Raw genomic sequence first — 19066 nt, forward strand, 5'->3', positions numbered from 1 at the left:
CCCTGACCTTCAGTGAAGCGCCAGACACGCTAGTGACCAAGATGGGAGCATCTGGGTTGAATGGCTAGATTAAGGGCAGTTTAGTAGTCCATGCCAACATGGAAGAACGCCTCTGGAATCCTTGGTTCTGTTGTGGTCAATATCTTAATAAAGAACTTGAATGAAGACAGCATGCTTAACCAATCTGTGTGTAACGTGGAGCGGAAGGGGCTAGGCAATATACTAGTTGACAGAGTCAAGATTCAAGAAGGCCAAGAACTATGCAATTAATCTAAAAATTAAGTGAAGATAAATATAAAGGAAAAACCTGGGTTTAGAAAACTAAATGCCCATGGGGCAGCTAGGTGGCGCAGTGAGTAGAGCACCGGCCCTGGAGTCAGGAGGACCTGAGTTCAAATCCGGCCTCAGACACTTGACACATGTACTAGCTGTGTGACCTTGGGCAAGTCACTTAACCCCAAAAACCCTGCCAAAAAAAAAAAAGAAAACTAAATGCCCGAGTATAGCAAAAAGGAGGTATGATTAGACAACAATTTATGAAGAATAAATGGGGATTTTAGTGAATAGCATGCTCACTCCGAGTCCATAGTGCGATGTGGTAGCCACAAAAGGCCTATGTAACTTTAGGGTATATTAACAGAAATACAGCATCACAAAGGGATGGATGTACTTAGCCTCTCTAGGGTCCTCTAGTCAAGGCTGGGTATTGCATTTTCTAAATATCGTTGACAAGATGGCGCATGAACAGAGACTGGCCAGGATCTGGTGAAGGGATCTGAATCACCCATCCACCCAAAAATTATTATCTACCGAATGAAACGTGGATGTTTATCCAAGGGAATGGAAGACTTAAGGAGTCACGTGAAGACTGTCTTCAAGTATTTGAAGGTCTCTCATATGGAAGAGATTCTGAGTTATTCTGCTTAGTCCTGGAGGGGACACTTTTCACTGAGTGATAGAAGTCATAAGGAAAAACTTCCTAACAAACCGAGAGTAGACCCCAAAGGAGAAGCGGCTGCCTCAGGAGGGAGGGATCATTTCATCACTGAAGGTTGCACATGCTTGATGAGCAGTGGTCAGCAAGGATATTGACTATAAAAGGAATTCTTGCTCAGAACTGCAGAGATAGGTTTTTAATGAGAAGGGAAAAGTAGATTAATGGCAGAGGAGAGTAGGCATGCTGGTGAAATGATTTCAGAGCTGAAAAGAGGCCTGGAGGTCACCCCATCCAATGCCTGCACAACCCCCGGATCCCCCTATACCCACCTTCTCCATGCGAATGTCTTGGGAAGAGAAATGAAGATGAAGTCTTTGTGGGCTACTCTCATCCTATTGTGCGTATACCAATGCAGTTCCCATCTGATTTTATGCCTATTCAGAATTTTTGCAAAAGGTGTAATTTTTCAGATCTGAAAGGTGATTTCATTTCCTTAAACTTTCCTTTCATTCTATCTTTATTTGGTTAGATATTTGGTTAGATAATCACAGATGGCAGATGCCATTCTCAGAGCTGCCAATTTCACCTGGGATCACAGACTCAGAGCTGTAAGGGACCTTGAAGGTCATCTAATCCAACCACTTCATGCTATGGATGAAGAAACTGTAGACCAGAAAACCCAACTAAAAGCAATTGTGGTTTGAACCCAGGTCCCCTGACTCCAGGTGGACTTCTCCTTCTACTTTCTAAGCCAGCAAACCTATAAGGTTTGTGATTTTAACAGACTGGGCTGTTGCCAAACTGTCACTTCCATGGGGTGCCTGAGCAGGCTTCAGATCCCAAACCAGCACAGACTCCTTACCATCAATACTTTTGAAGTCCAAAAGGTAACTTCGATTGTCCACCTGGTATAGCTGAAGGCTCATTTTCACATAATTGCCAGTCACAGGGTTCTTTCTTCTCACTCTAAGATGATACGCATTCACCACCTACAACATGGAACCTTCTTTTAGGTAAAGGAAGAGTACAGAAAAATGCAACGCTTCCCCTTTAATGTATGAGAAGTGTTTAGAATGCATTGTCAATAAGAAAAGAGGTTCCTAAGTAACCTTCTAGTTTTGCAGGATATTTTCTTGGGCTGTTCTCAGAGTGCCCCCAACTGCTACCCTTGACATGCAATGAGAAAAGGCCTTAAGGTCCAACTCATATGGAATATGAATTAAATTATAGGATCACGGAATAATGTTGTGTGTTGATGCAACAGATAGAATGCTAGGTCTGGAGTCAGGAAGACTTGAGTGCAAATCCAGCCTCAAACACTCACTCACTGGCTTTGAGATGTGGGGGAACCACTCAACCTCTGTCTCAGTTTCCTCATCTATAAAATGGGGGGAAATAAAAGTATCTCACCTAGTGAGGATCAAAAGAGACAATATTTGTTAAAACACTTTGCAAACCTTTAAAGTGCTGTATAGATGCTGGCTTTCATTGTTTATTACTATCATTGTTAGTAGAAGGGAATAAATATACCTCATTTTTCAAAACATCATCACCCACCAAAGTACTGTGTCTGTTACATGACATGAAGCATATACCATATGAATAAATGAAGTCAAGAAAAATAAAGAGAATTACCAAATGAAATGGGGAAAATAGATTCATTTTTAGAAAGGAATTTTTACAAGGGTGGTATTCCTTTTTAGATGAAACAATAAGGAAAGAACTCTCTACCTACCATCTTTCTCATTCTACTCAGAAAAGAGATGGGGAAAGAATTTATGAGAGATCTTTGAAATAGTTTCAAAAAATTATTGATCAATACGTATAAGTGTATGAATATTGAAACAAATAGTACTTTTTCTTCAAACCCATCAGTTAAGGATATGGCAAATTTCAAATTGTTTCTTCCTTTTCATTTTTTTTTGAAAGAAATAAAGAAAATTGTCATTATTAAGGTAATTTCCACAGGGAAATGGAAAATGACTTTCTAAAATGGTAAAAAAAAAAAGTATTTAATAAGTATTTGAATGGAATTTGAATCAATCAAGATTTTTTATACTTTTAGTGGCAAAATATGTGCTGAAAATGTCCATTTTCAGGAACTAATTCTTCAGAAAATCATAAGCACCTGAAAACTTGTCAGGTGTTCTCAACCTAGAGAAAAGTATCTATCCCCTGAAGGCAAAACCAGTGGCCTGGGAGGTAAAAGGTATGCTGTCCACACACTCGTATCAAGTGAATCCTTTAAAGAAAGAGAAAAGAAAAACATACTATCTGTGGAGTCTCAGGACATGTGATTGCTGGAGCTCAGGCTGAAACAGGTGAGCTATTTTCTCAGGTGTTTTCAAGTTGATAAACATACTTGGCAGGGGATTCTCCACTAGAATTAGAAATATGGACAGTTTTCCAGCATTGCCCAGTTCTGTAAAGAGAAATGTTTGTCTTTCCATCCTGACAAAAAGAAAGGATTATAAAAAAAAAGAAGAAGAAGCATATGGCACTCATTAATAAGAATGGGGCTTATTAGCCAAAACTATTAAGATCATTTTAAGTACATCTGAATTAGAAACAGTTAAGATGCCACTCATTGTGGCTGTTCACTGACCTCATGACTCAGTTCATCATCTCAGACTGACACACCATACATGGAAATAATTCACGAAAAAGGGTGATGAATCACAACTGGGGCCTACCTTCCATTCATAATCCAGCTGTTTCATAGCCCGGTAGACTTCATTCATAATATCATAAGGTTTGCTCTGACTGCGAATCCCCAGGTGCCACTTGGCTTTTTTCACAGCTAGAGATTTGGGCTTGGTAGTATTCAGAGCATCCAGAGGGCATTTGGCTTTGGGGCTGTCTGATATTAGAGGTGGCATCCGTTCAGGGTGTGGCTTCAGTCCAATGGGAATGTGCATGGTGCTGTCATCCATGAAAGAGCCAGTGGGCGGGCTAGAGGCCAGGTAGAATTCACTGGCTTGGTTCATAATTCTCCGGTTATCGATGACGAGGTGATAAGCCACTGCAAGCTGGTCTTGAGGGTCCCCACTATACAAGCTGTTCATCACTTCTGACTCTGTGCACTCAAACTTTTCACACACTTCCTTTATAGCTTCATCATCAATGACATTTGCATCATAGGAAGGGTCTTCAGGAAACAAATAACTAGGTAAGTCTTGTTTAAACCACTCATGCTCTCTAAGAAAAACAAAAGACAATGAGAAGAGGAAAAGTGGTTTCGTGGAGAGAATGGCGAACAGGGCTCAGAGTTGAGATTACGTGGGTTCAAGTCTCTCCTCTGGTTTATCCTGGTTTTGTGGCTCTGGGGAAATCACTTAATGCTCCATACCCCCAGGAACCTGTCTAAGGCTATGAACAGCTGCTGACCCGCATCGGTTTAGGGAGTTCCCTCATCTGGGAGGTAACAACAACAAGTAAGCTATGCTTGGGAGATCCTGGTCTAATTCAATAATATAGGCTCATTAACATTAACTGCAATTATTGAAAACTAGTTAGACTGACAAGACTATTTAAGGGGTCTAGTAACTTAAACATTAAAGGGATTTTTGAACCAAAAGGTAAGAACAAATCCATTAGCATCTCAACATTTAATATTTCATAGTGATAGCAGGCACTAAATCACATTCATTTATGACTAAGAATGGTATTTTTAAAGGTGAAACCCACTACATAGCTTCATCATCAATGACATTTGCATCATAGGAAGGGTCTTCAGGAAACAAATAACTGGGCAAGTCTTGTTTAAACCAACAAGCATCACTTGCCTCTCATGCACCTTCAGTCTCTTCCACTGTAGGAGGCTCTTTCTTCCTGTACATTCATGCACTTTCTCAAGGCTCCCCAGCCCCAAAGTGCTCTCTGCAGGCTCTGCATTGGTAAACTAAGGTGGGACTTTCTTACTTTTGTAGAATGATAAATTAATTACATCTCTTTGATTGAGTCTTACTAGTTGCTAAACCCCAAACCCATACCCTTTTCCTACTAGGTGCAAAGCCCCAGGCCCAAACCCCTAAATACTAGGTGCTAAGCCTATGTGGGCATGAAGCCCTCAGGGTCCTAAGGGGAGTTGCTAAGACCAGAGCCAATAGTAGGCACCTAAGTTCTGGTTGCTCAGATGACATTTGATGACGTCCAAAGACTGTATAAAAAGAGAGAACAAAGCTATTTGCTTGGGGCTTTCACTCTTGGAGGAGTGTTGATGTGGAGACTCTGGGCAGCTATAGTTAAGAGCCCTCCAGCTCATGAACCCAGATGTTGATGCCTTCTTGGTAACTATGAATTGTATGTGGTCTGTTTATAATGTATCCTTATAATTTGTTTGTATTTGCTCTGAAGTTCAGAGTGCTGGCTTTTTCCCCTGAACTAAGTGAATGATATTTGTATGATGGACTGAAATAAGATTGTTAATCCCCTAACATTACTTTTCTTAGTAAAGCAGATCAAAAGAACCCGTGCTGGCGGCATTCTTGTTGTTGGGCTTATGTTGGTCTTTCACCGCCGCAGCAGCTGCTAGCCGGATTATTGCAACAGGCTCCCACACTAGCTAGGTACCAGCTGACTTCTCTCTGGCCTTTCCAGGCCAAGCTTCTTGAAGAAGCCACCTGCAGCTGACATCTCCACTTCCTTATCATCCATCCCCATCAGCAACTCCAAATGAGCTACTACCTTCTCTCCAAAACCTGTTTCCGCTTGTTTTTATTCCTTCCCAATCAGACCTTCACACACTGTCATTCACACACTGAACCTCTCCTCTCAAATGTCACCAATGACCCCTCTAACTGCTCAGGTCTAAGGCCTTCTTTTCAGCCATCCTCCTTGACATTGGTAGCACCTGACTCTGCTGCCCTGGAGACAGCACTATGCGGCAGAGAGAATGCTGGAACCAGAATCAGGAAGACTTTGGTTCAAAATCCTGCCCCTGACACTAGCTCCACAAAGCTGACGAGTCGCTCGTCTTCCCTGGGGGGCCTCAGTTTTCCTTCTGAAAAATGAGGAAGTCAGCCTCGATGGCCTCGAAGGTCCCTTCCCACTCCAGATCTATGATCTGGTTGTACTTTCTCCTCCACCGCCTTCTGAGGCATCACACTCCACTGGTGTCTCCCACCTCTCTAGCCAAGCCTCATGCCTCTTTTAATGCCTCCTTTTCCTCCTCCCAACCAATCCCTAAGGTCACAGCTTCTGTTCTCATTTCAGGTTTCTCAACATTCTATGACTACCATTTAATTTCTGGATGCTTCCTTATTGGTATTAAGTTTTGTTTTGTTTTATTTCCAACTCAAATCTCAGTTTGCCTTTCTGCCTCTTCACACACCCCACCCCGTGCTCCTTGTTCTGCTCTTGGGGGCCAACCCAAACCAGTCCAGCCTCTCTTGCCCAGGACCCTTCAAATCTGACGAGTCTATGAAAATAAACATGATGGAGATTGTTTCTGTAGATACCAGGATTATGGGACAGAACCTATGATATGAGATGGCTGTGATGATGGCTTACCTGGAAACCCCAAATCAGTTTGCTTCATGTACACTATCAAACAACCATCATGAAAAATGACTTTCTTTCACTCACTCTCACTGGTTTTTATATAAAATGAGAAATCCAGCCTAGAAAGGTTACATAAACCACCTCTCAAAACTGAGAAATCTCTGCCCCTGCACCACAGGCAATTTATAAAACTCAGTCTAGGCCATGTTGTTCTTCAGTCATTTAGTCATGTCTGACTCATCATGAGCCCATTTGGGGTTTTATTGGCAAAGAGACTAGAGTGGTTTGCCATTTCTCTCTCCAGCTCTTTTTACAAATGAGAAACTGAGGCAAACAGGATTAAGGGACTTGCCCAGGGTCACACAGCTAGTAAGTGTCTGAGGCCAGATTTGAACTCCCAAAGATGGGTCTTCTTGACTCTAAGCCCAACACTGTATACACTGTACCACCAATCTAGGCCAAATGAATTAATAAACAAACCAAATTTACAATAAAGAGAATGGACATAGGTCATGCAATCATGTCTTGCCAAATCAAGAGTTTCTTCACAAAATTTTAAAATGTTGTGTACCTGAAAGCTACAAATTCAACATTTAAAACTTCCTAAAATTGTCAACTTAGGTTCCAAAGTTACAAAAATTTGAAAATAGCTCAGATTAAATTCCTGACATCAAGTCACTTTATGAAGTTAATATTACTGAAGAATGAAATATGTGTTACTTTTATACTATGTATTTCATAACTTTTATTGTACCATATTTTTCTTCTCTTCCCTAATACTCAAATTATTCATCATTTTAGAACTTTATGCAAGTTAATGGAATTATAATATATAAATTGTTGGAAAAAAGATAACTCCTGCTTCCAGATGTCTCAGTTTGTACAGCAGTAAGTGGAGATGCATGAGTCTCACAAAGTAAGCTCCTTCCTCTGCAGATATCATACCTTCAAAAGGTCCTTTCTGAAGTGTTTGTTTCCAGAACTAACTCTTACAACATGAACCTCTTTGTTTTTCTCTGTATTTAGATCATGAACCTGATGGGGAGGGGAGGAAGGAGGATACCACCGAGCTTTAGAGGAAGGCTGGAGTCTGCTCATGGCCAGGGGCAGTTGGGCCTGTGCTGAAACGCCCATTTAAAGATTCTTCTCTTGACCCTGCACTCACTCAAGCTTTCATCCTGTGGCTTTCTTCCACTTTGTGGATAAATTTCTAAAAAGGTTCATCTACATATGGCACTTTCACTTCCTTATCCATCTCACTCCTGACTGACCAACTCTGCAGGCCACAAATACGATTGATGAAGACTCAGCAGCAGCCATGACAAGCCATCTTCCCGTCTTCAAAGGAAGACTTCCAGGGACGAACCAGGAAGTGCTTCCCAAAGCCTGCTTTGGAATGGCTCCAATTATGAGGCTTTTCCTCATGTCGAGCCACAGTTTGCTTCAATAAAACCCCCCAAATGTTCCTAGTTTTGTCTGCTGGGACTGAGAGAACACATCATATGCACTTCTCCATAAGAACCCTGCACATGCTTAAAAGCAGGGATCATTCCCCTACTAAAGCATTACTTCTTCAGGCCAAACAACTATTTACCCCCTTGAACTGGGCCATGTCAGGCATCATCTCAAATCTCCTCATGATCCATGACTACCAAAGGTTGAGGGCGGGGGGGGGGGGGGCGGGGGGGGGGGCAGGAGGGGGGAGAGGAGGAGGGGGAAGGGGAGACAGAGGGGAAGAGGGAGGGAGACAGACAAAGACATACAGGAGGAGTCTCTTTCCCCAAGGCTTTGTCTTTGGCCTATTTCTTACCTTACTTTACATGTCCCTTGCAGACCTAGCCCACTTGCATGATTTTGATAATTAGCTCTATTCCCAATACTCCCCAGCCTATACTTAAAACCCTACTATTTCCTAGCTATGTGACCCTGGGCAAGTCACTTAACCTGGTACCTCAATTCCTTCAACTGTAAAATGAGAAGGTAATAGCATCTGTTTCCTAGGGTTGTTGCGAGGATCAAGTGAGATTAATTTTAAAGAGCCTGGCATGGTGCATGGCACCTAGTGGGCACTCTCTAAATGCTGGTTCCCTTCCCATCTCTGTACCCTCTGCCCTGCCCGCTGCCTCATCCGTCTGCCACATTTATATTCCTTGTCTTCAGGCCCCCCCCCCCCCCCCCCCCCCCCCCCCCGCACCGCGCTGTCTCATCCACAAAGTTTCCCCTGATTCTCTGCCCCACCCCCACCCCCCAGCTGAGAGTGATCTTCCTCAGATTTCTCCATTATTCCCATCACATTCCACCTTGCGTCACACTGTGAATGTTTGTTATATTGCTCTCTCATTAGATTGCAATCTCCTAGAGTCAAGTCAACAGGCATATATTAAACATCTACATGAGCACCTTATTAAGGACATGTGCTAAGAGAAGGGACTATGTGGTTGTGCATCTTTGTATATCCAATGCCTAACACACAGTAGGTGCTTAATAAATGTTTATCAAATTGAGTACACATTGCACTGTTAAGGCAGGCTGATTGTAAACATAGTAAACAAATACTACCACTGCCACTTACATCCTCCATGGGTCAGGTGTCCTAAAATAGGCATTCTAGTTTGTGTAGGGCAAGGATGAGGATCTAGAAGTATGTTTAAATAATCTGTTTGTAAACCAACACCTGTTGAAATGTTAGGCAGGAACCAGAAACCTCGGAGAGCTATGACATGATGAGATGCATGCAGTGGGGAATGCCTCACCCTGGCATGTGGGCACTATAAAAAGCTTGTCCCCATTGGTTGCCAAGCCAGCAACTGCACTTTCCAAAGCCTCTCCCATGTCAGCCTTTCACAGCAAGCCCACTAACAGTTATTTAAAGGGTTTAAACTCAGCAAATATCTTTGTGTTTTAATTTCTTTAAATAAAACTAAAATCTGGAAATTTATCCCCATCTACCTTGCTGAGATGGCAGTAACAAGAAACACAAAATCCTCTTAACAATGGTTACTGAATTGAAAGGGGCACGGTAAAAACCAACAATAATTACCTTATATCTTTGATGGTTGCTCGTTTCAGAGGATCCACTTGCAACATGTGCATGAGGAGAGTAGCAATAGAACGGTTTAGATACTCTGGGATGTAAAAAACACCTCCCCGAATTTTCTTAAATAACGTTGGGACGTGCTCATCATCAAAGGGCAGTGTACCACAGAGGAGGGCATACAGAATTACACCACAGCTCCAAATGTCGACCTCAGGCCCTGCATACAACCTAAGTGAGAGATGAGGGAGGGGGACACTGAGAGGGGCATGGCAGGTGGCATCTAATCAACAACAACCCAAAACAAACACCACCAAATCGAGTAGTCGATTCCAACATTCTGAAATCCTTGGCCACCATCTTCCTGGTCAACATTTTCTCCCACCAAGAAAAGTTCAACTAATCTAATCACAAACAATGCTACAGTAAAAAGAGTTGTGTGGCAAAATAACACCCAAGCCATGGCCTGTTTCAAAGAAAAGTTGATACAACAAAATTCCAATAGGTGGAAGTGTCTAGACAGTCCTTTGGGGTTCGCTGTTCCAGCTTCTGACAGTCAGGAGAGGAGACTGGAAGAGCACCATTCTTAAATACTTCAAGTTCACTTTACCTCCCTGGGCTTATTTCAACAACAATAAAATGAGACTGAATCCTGCATGCCCTTTGACTTAGCCATGCTACTACGAAACCTACGCCCCAAAGAGCTGTCCCAAAAGAAGAGGAAAACAATACAAGCATATACACATATTTTGCAGCTGCTCTTTTTGATGGTGGCAAAAGGAATGGGTACCCATCAACTGAGGGTGGTTGAACAAATTATGCCATATGGATATAATGGGCGCTATTGTTTTGTCTGAAATAGTGAAAGGGATGGTTTCAGGGAAACTTGAGAAGAGCTGTATGAAATGATGCAAAGGGAAGTGACCTGAAGAGCAAGACCAGGAGAATAATACATACCATAACAACACTGTAAAGACAAATAGCTTTGAAAGGCTTAAGAACTCTGATTCACACAATGACCAAACACAACTGCCAGTGTCTGATGGTAAACCATGCTGCACAGACCCCAACTAGCAGAGAAGTGAAGGGCTCATGATGCAGGATAGGATGGACTAGCGGACATGGCTAATGTGGGAATTTGTTTTACTTAACTATCCGTATTTGTTACAAGGGGCTCTTTTTGAATTTTTTTTTCTTGAGAGGAGTAGGAGGGAGAGAAAATAAATCTTGATCAAAATAAATAAAATTTTTAAAAACCACAAAATGACAGCTTTGGCTTTTGTCCATCTCTAACAATCTATGGTTTTGTTATGGAAATGACTTAGCTCACTTCATCCTGAATACACCTTACTTACTATTCATTGTTCTCAGGCTTTAGATTTAAATATGTATGTGTGCGTGTGTATGTGACATTTGGTGGTTGGATCTTTTACATTCTCAATATTACAATTCTTTTTTACTCTCATTCTCTCTCTCTCTCACACACACACACACCAGATGACCAATGCTTTGAACACCAGAGGCTTACAAGAGTCTCTGGTTATTTAGTATGGACCTACAATTCCAACAAATGACTCTAACTAGCAAAACTGCAGTAGTTTAGAATGTGTCTTGTCCAAATTACCAGCCTTGCTGCCTGCACCAATGGGTAGCTACTATTTTCTTTGCTCAAATGATTTCTTTCACTTTCAATAGAACTTTGCTTTTTGCTTGAAGAGAGTCTCACTTAGACAATAAAAGCCACATTAATACTAACACAGACTAAAGATCGATACCACAAAGAAGTTTGGTAAGCAGCAGGATGAAAGTAAGAGGTGGCATTTATTATATACTTTAAAAGGAAAGCCAGCTGTGCATGGCAGAGTCAGAGTTTTTTACAACTCTGTTGGCTCTGCTGAGTGTGTCAAAGTGCTCATGTCGGTTAAAATCAGAATTTGAAAAAAAAAAAGTTGTCTAAGCGCATGAATTTCACTAAGCTCTTTTTACAATGAAAGCTACCATGCTACCCACTGACCTGCCAGTGCCTGGCACATTATAGGCACTTAATAAAATGTCAATGGATTGGTTAAACAAGCAGGGAGACAAGATTTTGTTCTATATGCAGTTCATTTAAAAAATGTCCACTACTACTATGTACTTTATCTCTGATCAACCAACATTTTTTAAGAGGTTACTATGTGGCATATACCATGCTGAGCACTGAGGACAAATAAAAAAGCAAAAACAGTCCCTCCCCTCAGGAAGCATACATTTCCTCCCCTCCCTTTAAAAAAAAACAACTAGGTATCCTATCTTGCTCAAGCTGGAAGGCAGGGGCTCCTCATAGTCTGAAACCCCCTACCTGATCAGCACAGGAGCTCTGACCACCTTGGGTAGCCTGGGAACGCCCAGATCCTGGGGGATCCCCATGTTCATGCTGACCCTTGGGCCCATTGCAGCTCAGAACTTCCAAGCTCAAGAGATGGGCCAGCTTCAGCCTGCCCAGCAGCTGGGATCACAGGTGTGCATCATCATGCCCAGTGACTGTCTGGTCTAACAAAGCAGGCAACATGTATAAATCAAAGCATTCAAGATAAATATAGTAGAGACAGAAGGCAATCTAGAGGGGGAGGAAGAAACTTGACCCTCCAAATGCTTGCTCTGACTGCACTTTGCAGAAGCCAAAGGAATCTACAAAAGAGTTTAGCCACATATTTATGATAAACTCTGAAGAGAGCCCAGAGTCCCTAAAAACGTGTAGTACCTCCCATTTGTTCTTTGCCAGAAAAAAAATTGACTCCAGTGAACTCTCAAGGAGCTTTCTCTCCTGAAAACAAGTTATCCTAAGTGGATATTGGGAAGTGATGAGCAAAAAATGAAATCACAATCACAGAAATTCACAGAATCTCAGAAAGGATCTCTTATCAGAAGCCCCTTGACCACAGAATTGGCAATTAAGAATTGGTCAGCCATGGTCCAGTGGGAGGCCCTAAGGCAGCCCAGGACACTCTTGTCAGTACTTAATGTTGGAGCCCAATGTGGCCTCTCAGAAATGTCTCTATACAGCTCTGTGTGGAATCACTCAGTTGTGTGCTGAGATATCTCAAAGTAAGAGAGAATCTTTGGAAACCAGACCCTTCACTGGTACATTACCTGCCTGAGATGACCTCAGGTGCTGCATAATTTGGAGACCCACAGCTTGTTCTCAGAAATTCGCCGTCTGACATCATATTTGATAAACCTGAGAAGAAAAATATAGTTTACCTAGTGCTAAATATTTTTAATGCTTAAATTTCACCATCAACAACAGTTGTAGATCTGTCAGGAATATATTGCCTTTTCATGTGTCATTCATTCTATTTTTAAAAATATTATAAGGAACTATGTGAAGAGTAAATGGTTATGGGCACTTTCAAGCCAGAAGAGGTCATTTATTAACATTGCATTTTAAGACATGCAGGTAAGAAAAACAAAATCTCATCAAAAGACAAATTAAACGCCAAAAACTATGGAACTTTGAAATGCTGGCCTATTTTTCACACTGAAGTGATTTCAAATAAATTATTTACCAAATATCATGAGTTTCAGTTATGTTTTAAGTGAACCCTGCAGCCTGGGAGTTGACTTATTTTGGCAGTTTAATAGAGGAAAACGCAGTCCACTGACTGACAAAAAACAAAATAAGAATCCTTTGAAAAGATCCTGGCTCTGCCACTGCATAGACTTCTAGAAAAGTCACTTCCCACCTCTGGGCCTCAGTTTCACCATTTGCAAAAAGAGGAAGCTGGACTGGATTATCTCTAAGATCTGTCTCAGCTCTAATATGTTTTTTTTATTAAAGTTTTATTAGTGTGTTTTGTTTTTACATTACAAATATGTATAGATTACTCCCAGTCCTTAAGAAGTCTTATAACAAAGTAAAGCAATTAAGTAAAACCAACAATACATTGACCTCATTTGAAAGTACATGCAACACTCCACTACTGTAACATCCTTCCCACTTCGGTAGTTTTAATTTTTTTTTAATTAACAGAACTCTATTTTCTCACTCTCCCACCTCCCACCCCATTGGAAAAAAAAATAAATTCTTTGTAATAACTATGCAAAATCAAGCAAAACAAATTCTCTCATTAGCTGTATGCAAAAAATGTATGTCTCATTCTGCCCCCTAAACTCTCACCTCTCTGAAAGAAGGTGGGTGCCATATTTCCTCATTGGTCCCTTGGAATCGTGGAGAGTCACTGTAGTGACCGTAGTTCCTACAGCTTTCAAATCTCTGTCTTTACAATATTGTTGCTAGTATAGAAATTGTTCTCCTGAATCTCCTCATCTGAGCCTTCATCAGTTTCTAGAAGGCCTCAGAATTGTTCATTTTTGTAACATGGATGCTATGGTATAGACTGATCTGGCTCTGCCCGCCTCCCTCTGCATCAGTTCAGACAAATCTTCTCATGTCTCTGAAATCATCTATTTCCCCATTTCTAATAGCACATTAGTCCTCGCTCACGTTCACATACCTCAACTTATTCAACCATTTCTCAATTGATGGTCATCTCCTTAGGTTCGATTTTTTGTCCCCCAAAAACTACAGCTAGGTGGTGCAGTGGAGAGAGTGCAGGATCTGAAGTCAGAAAGACCCGAGTTCAAACCTGGACTCGGATACTTACTGGCTGTGTGACCCAAGGCAAGTCACAACTTCCATCTGCCTCAGTTTCCACAATTATAAAATAGGAATAAGGATAGCCTCTACCTCCCTGGGTTACTGTGCTGCCTAAATGAGATAACACTTGTGAAGCACCTAGCCAATGCCTGGCACTAATTTATTTATATTTTTGTGACCTTGTATATTTAGCTCCCATATCCACTTGGAGCTTACTTAGGTAGAAGATGTGAGGTGTTGGTCTACATCTAATTTCTTCCATATTTCTCCCAGTTTTCCCAGCATTTTTTATCATGTAGCAAATCTTTATCCCAGGAGTTGGGGTGTTTGTGTTTCGCACATACCAGAGTACTAGACACGTTTGTTCTTGTATGCTGTCTACCAAAATCATTCCAATGACCAATCTTTCTGGTTTTTAACCAGCACTAAATTGTTCTGAGTTCAGTGTGAGACCTGGCACCGAAAAGTCCCCTTCCTTCTCACTTCTTTTCATTATTTCCTGTGAGATTCTGGACCTTTTCTGCCTCCATTTGAATGCTGTTATTTTTTCTAGTTCTCTAAAATAAGCCTTTGGTAGCTTGATTGCTATGGCATCGAATAAGTAAATTGTGTTAGTATTGCTAGTTTTATTCTATTGACTTATCCATGAGCATTAAATATTTTTTCAACTACTTAAGCCTGTTTCTCTTTCTGTAAATAGTGGTTTGCTGTTTAATCTATATAGTTTTTAGGTGTATTTTGATAGATTCTCGAGTATTTTATACATTCTATACTTAGTTTTAATATTCTGAGTTGGGTTTTATTGGTGTTACATAAAAATGCTGATGATTCATATGGATTTACTTTGTGTCTTGCAAATTTGCTGAAGCTAATAATTGTTCCATTTTTTTGGTTCATTCTACAGAATTCCTTAAGTACAACATCTCAGCATCTGCAAAAAAGTGATCGTTTTGCTTTCCTTTACCTCTGCTTAAGTTTTTTTTTCCTTTTCTTGTCACTATACCCCTCACTTCCAGCACCACATCAAATAGAAGTAATTCCAATGCAAATCCTTCACTGATTTCTGATCTTATTGGAATGCATTCTAGTTTATTTGTTATAACGCTAACTCCTAGTTTTAGATATGGACTATTTATCTTTTTGAGGAAAGGCTCATTTATTCCTAGGTTTTCTAGTGTTTTTAAGAAGATGAATATTCTATTTTGTCAACAGACTTTTCTACATCTATTGATATAACCACATAATTTTTATTAATTTTGTGACTAATATACATGGTTAAGTTTATAGTTTTCCAAATATTAAACCAACCCTGAATTCCTGGTATAAATCCAACCTGTTCATAGAACATAATCTTTGTGATATGTTGCTCTATCCTCTTTGCTAATATTTTATTTTAAATGTTCGCATTTATGTTTATTAGGGATATTGGTGAATAGTATTCTTTTTCTGCTTTAACTGTCCCTGGTTTAGAATCAAGACCATGGCAGTGTTAAAGAAGAAACTTGTTAGGATCCCTTCTTTTGGTATTTTTTGCAAACAGTTTTTGTAATAATGGAATTGCTCTTTGAATGTTTGATAGAATTCACTTGTGAATTTATCCTGGTTCTACAGTTTTTCCCTTGGGAAGTTCATTTATGAGTTCTTTAATTTGTATCTATGAAAATGAGTTATTTAAATTCTCTATTTCTTCTTTTGTTAATTTAGGTATTTTGTATTTTTAAATATTTATTTTTGTCAGTCTTATGGAAATATAGTTGGGCAAAATATTTTCTAACAATATCCTTTATCTCTTCTTCATTTATTATGAATTCTCTTTTTTCACTTTTGATACTGGTAATTTGGTTTTTATTTTCTTCTCAATCAAATTAGCTTTTTCAAAAAGATCTTAGTTTTATTTAATTCAATATTTTTCTCAATTTTGTTAATCTCTTTTTTTTACTTTTAGGAGTTATAATTTGGTGTTTACTGGGAGAGGGGAGGGTTCCATTGGTTGGTTTTCCAATATTTTTAATTGCATTCCCAATTCATTGATCTGTTCTTTCTTTCTCTCTCTCTTTAAATAAAAGCATTTAGAGATATAAATTTTCCCCTAGGAACTACTTTGTCTGTATCCCTAAAAATGTGCTATATTGTCTTGTTATTACCATTATCTTTAGGGAAACTTGATATGGGATTTATTTTTTGATCCACCAATTCTTGGGGATTGAGTTTTTTATGCTCCAGATGATTTTGAATACAGTTTTTTAAGTGGTCTTATTTTCAATGTAATTTTTACTCCATTGTGGTCAGTTACTTTATGTTCCCTAGATGGGAGTTAACTAATCTTGTGTATCAGGAGGACAGGATATGTATTTCTGAAGATTCTGCTGAACAAAGCCCCCTCCACACCATAGGCCCACAGAGCTTGCCAGTCCTTGGGTGGAGGGGGAATTGTCACTACATTGGCCTGCTCCTCTGAATATCAGCAGCCGCTTTCTTATTTCTGGTGTTCCGTGGGAGTCACATACCAAAGTCGGCAATCTTGGCATTCATGTGGGCATCTAGCAGCACATTCTCGGGTTTCAGGTCTCGGTGAACAACCATGTGTCTGTGACAATAATCCACAGCAGAAAGAATCTGCTGAAAGAGTCTTCTAGCCTCTGTCTCTTCAACCTGCCAGGCGCAAAAGAAACAACATTGAGATATATTGAATATTTACTCATTCGCCAAGAGAACAGTGACTTTAGAATGTATCTTACATTAAATGGAATTTATCAGAATCCTGCTGTTAAAAAGACAAGAAACAAACAAAAAAAACCTTTCTATTAGAAAAACATGAAAATTCACTGGTATATCCTGACACAGAGGTCATTTTCATTTCCTGAGTGCCTGGAGAAGGCTGGGAACTGGATGAAAGGGCCTCGTCTGAAAAGGTACACTCACCTAGGCCTCTGTGCCCAATTGTGGATACCAAAAAGGACATTTTGCAGTGTGTGTTATGATATGGAATTCTCTTCCTAAAAATCACAACTGAATCTCTGCATTGTTTCATAAATTATGTGAATCTTGAAAACTTTGCAAAAAAAGGACCTTTCTAAGGAACAGCTCTTGTTTATCTAAAATTCAGCATGTTTGCATAGGGACAACTATTGAGGCAAACCCAATTCTGTAAGTATCTTACAGGAAAAGAACACTGATAGGTGGTAATTTTTTAAAGATACTTGAGGTCTTCCAGATGGGATCAAATAGTTAAAATTAAAAACCCCATAACATTACAAGACTCCTTTAAAAACACACACACACACAAAACTATCGACCAACACCCTTGTCTTCTTTGGCCTAATTACTGAATATCATTTCACTCACCCGTCCATGTTTACAGATGTAGTCAAATAATTCACCACCAGACACATATTCCATTACCATAAAAAAATCAGTTGGGGTGCTGATGACTTGGTAGCTTTTAGAGGAAAACGGAAAGAATATAGAAAATTTTAGTTTACAGAAAAATGGCTTTAAACATCAACAGCCTTTCCTAATATTATAAGAAACTCTAATATTTTAAGACACAATCACAAATACAATAATTATACCTTAGGTTATACCTTCTACTGACCCCACCAGAACCCTCCCAAAACAATTTCTCTTTTAATGAGTTTCTTTAAGAAATCCTATGAGCCTTTGAATTATTTCACAAAACAAAATGACTTTCTCTTAAAAGACAGCACTGTTACTCCAGCCTTTTTTTTAAGCCACAGCTCCCATGTCTGTGTTCTATGGTTCACAAAATACTTTCCTCATACCAATGATGCAAGAGAGGGAATACATATATATATATATATTACTATTATTTCTTTTTGGTAGAGTGCTGAGACTGCTTTGCCTAGGTAGAGCCAGATTGCATAATCCAAGACTTGGAACACAAACTCGTGTCTTCTGGCTTTAAGTATGGTAATCTTTACACAATGCCACTTTGTCCCTCACTGAAAAAGAAAGAGAATGGCACATATTCCTTTCTTTCAAACAGTTTCAAAGTTGGAAGAGAGCTCAGAAGCCATCTAGTACAAATAACATCTATGAAAAATACCCATCCCCAGACTTCCAGTGATGTGGGACCTACCATCTTTCCCCAAAGCGCATCATATCATCCCACACCAAGGCAAACTGTTGGATAGCTCTGTACCTGGAGCTGAAATGTACTCCGTTCAATGTCTAGTGGAAGTACTGCTCTCAGAAGACCGGCTCCTCTTCCTTATCACAGCTCTGAAGAGACTTTAAAGGGGTAATTTGCTTCCAAGTTCAACAACTAAATATGTTCAGTTATTTCAATTAATTCTCATATGGAATACTCTTCAGTGTCCTCATCTTCATAGTTATCAACTCTAGCCTCATTTTGACATAAAAGGTATCCTACCTTTAACATCTCCACCATTCCTCAGGCCTGAATCACAGAAGCTCAGAGTTAAAAGGGACTTCAGAGGTTATTGAGTTAATGGATATAGTTAAGTGTCTGAGGCAAGATTTGAACTCAGGTCTTTCTGACTCAATGTCCAGCACTCTAGCCACAGTACCACCTCAAATCTAGCATCTCTCACGTTGAGCTGCATCAGCCAATCCTATACCAATACAACTAGGTTTTTTTTTTCATTACAATGTAGATTTTATTCTTATCCCTTTCTAATTCCATCCTTTTAGATAGTAATATAGACAGTAATTCCAGCCTAACAAAATTCTGACTCAATCCTCCTCCAACATCAAGTTCCCTGTCTTCTGAAAAAATAAGCTCCATATGCTGCGACATCTCCAAGGCATAGTCAAAAGGCTTGATGAGCACAGGGTCGAGGACAGACTATACTGCCCAAGTAGAGACGGGGAGCATGGCAACCCTGTTCCTTCCATCATTGTCCTAGGAATGGTAGAATCACTAAACTCATTCCAAATCCAGTGAAATGGACACCTGACATCCAGCTCACAC

General features: G+C 40.0%; 1 protein-coding gene across 1 annotated transcript in view; it reads right to left on the minus strand.

Moving 5' to 3' along the window:
• Positions 1 to 19066, minus strand: part of PRKAA2 (protein kinase AMP-activated catalytic subunit alpha 2) — a 71940-nt gene that overhangs the window by 15860 nt on the left and 37014 nt on the right. The window contains exons 3-8 of the mRNA XM_036754133.1: positions 17458 to 17551; positions 16620 to 16764; positions 12606 to 12693; positions 9480 to 9704; positions 3631 to 4135; positions 1800 to 1926 (exon numbers count right to left, since the gene is read on the minus strand). Coding sequence (XP_036610028.1) covers positions 1800 to 1926; positions 3631 to 4135; positions 9480 to 9704; positions 12606 to 12693; positions 16620 to 16764; positions 17458 to 17551 — 1184 coding nt within the window. The remainder of the gene's footprint in view (positions 1 to 1799; positions 1927 to 3630; positions 4136 to 9479; positions 9705 to 12605; positions 12694 to 16619; positions 16765 to 17457; positions 17552 to 19066) is intronic.

This window comes from Trichosurus vulpecula, chromosome 4 (genome assembly GCF_011100635.1).
Source record: "Trichosurus vulpecula isolate mTriVul1 chromosome 4, mTriVul1.pri, whole genome shotgun sequence".
Classification (NCBI taxonomy): domain Eukaryota; kingdom Metazoa; phylum Chordata; class Mammalia; order Diprotodontia; family Phalangeridae; genus Trichosurus; species Trichosurus vulpecula.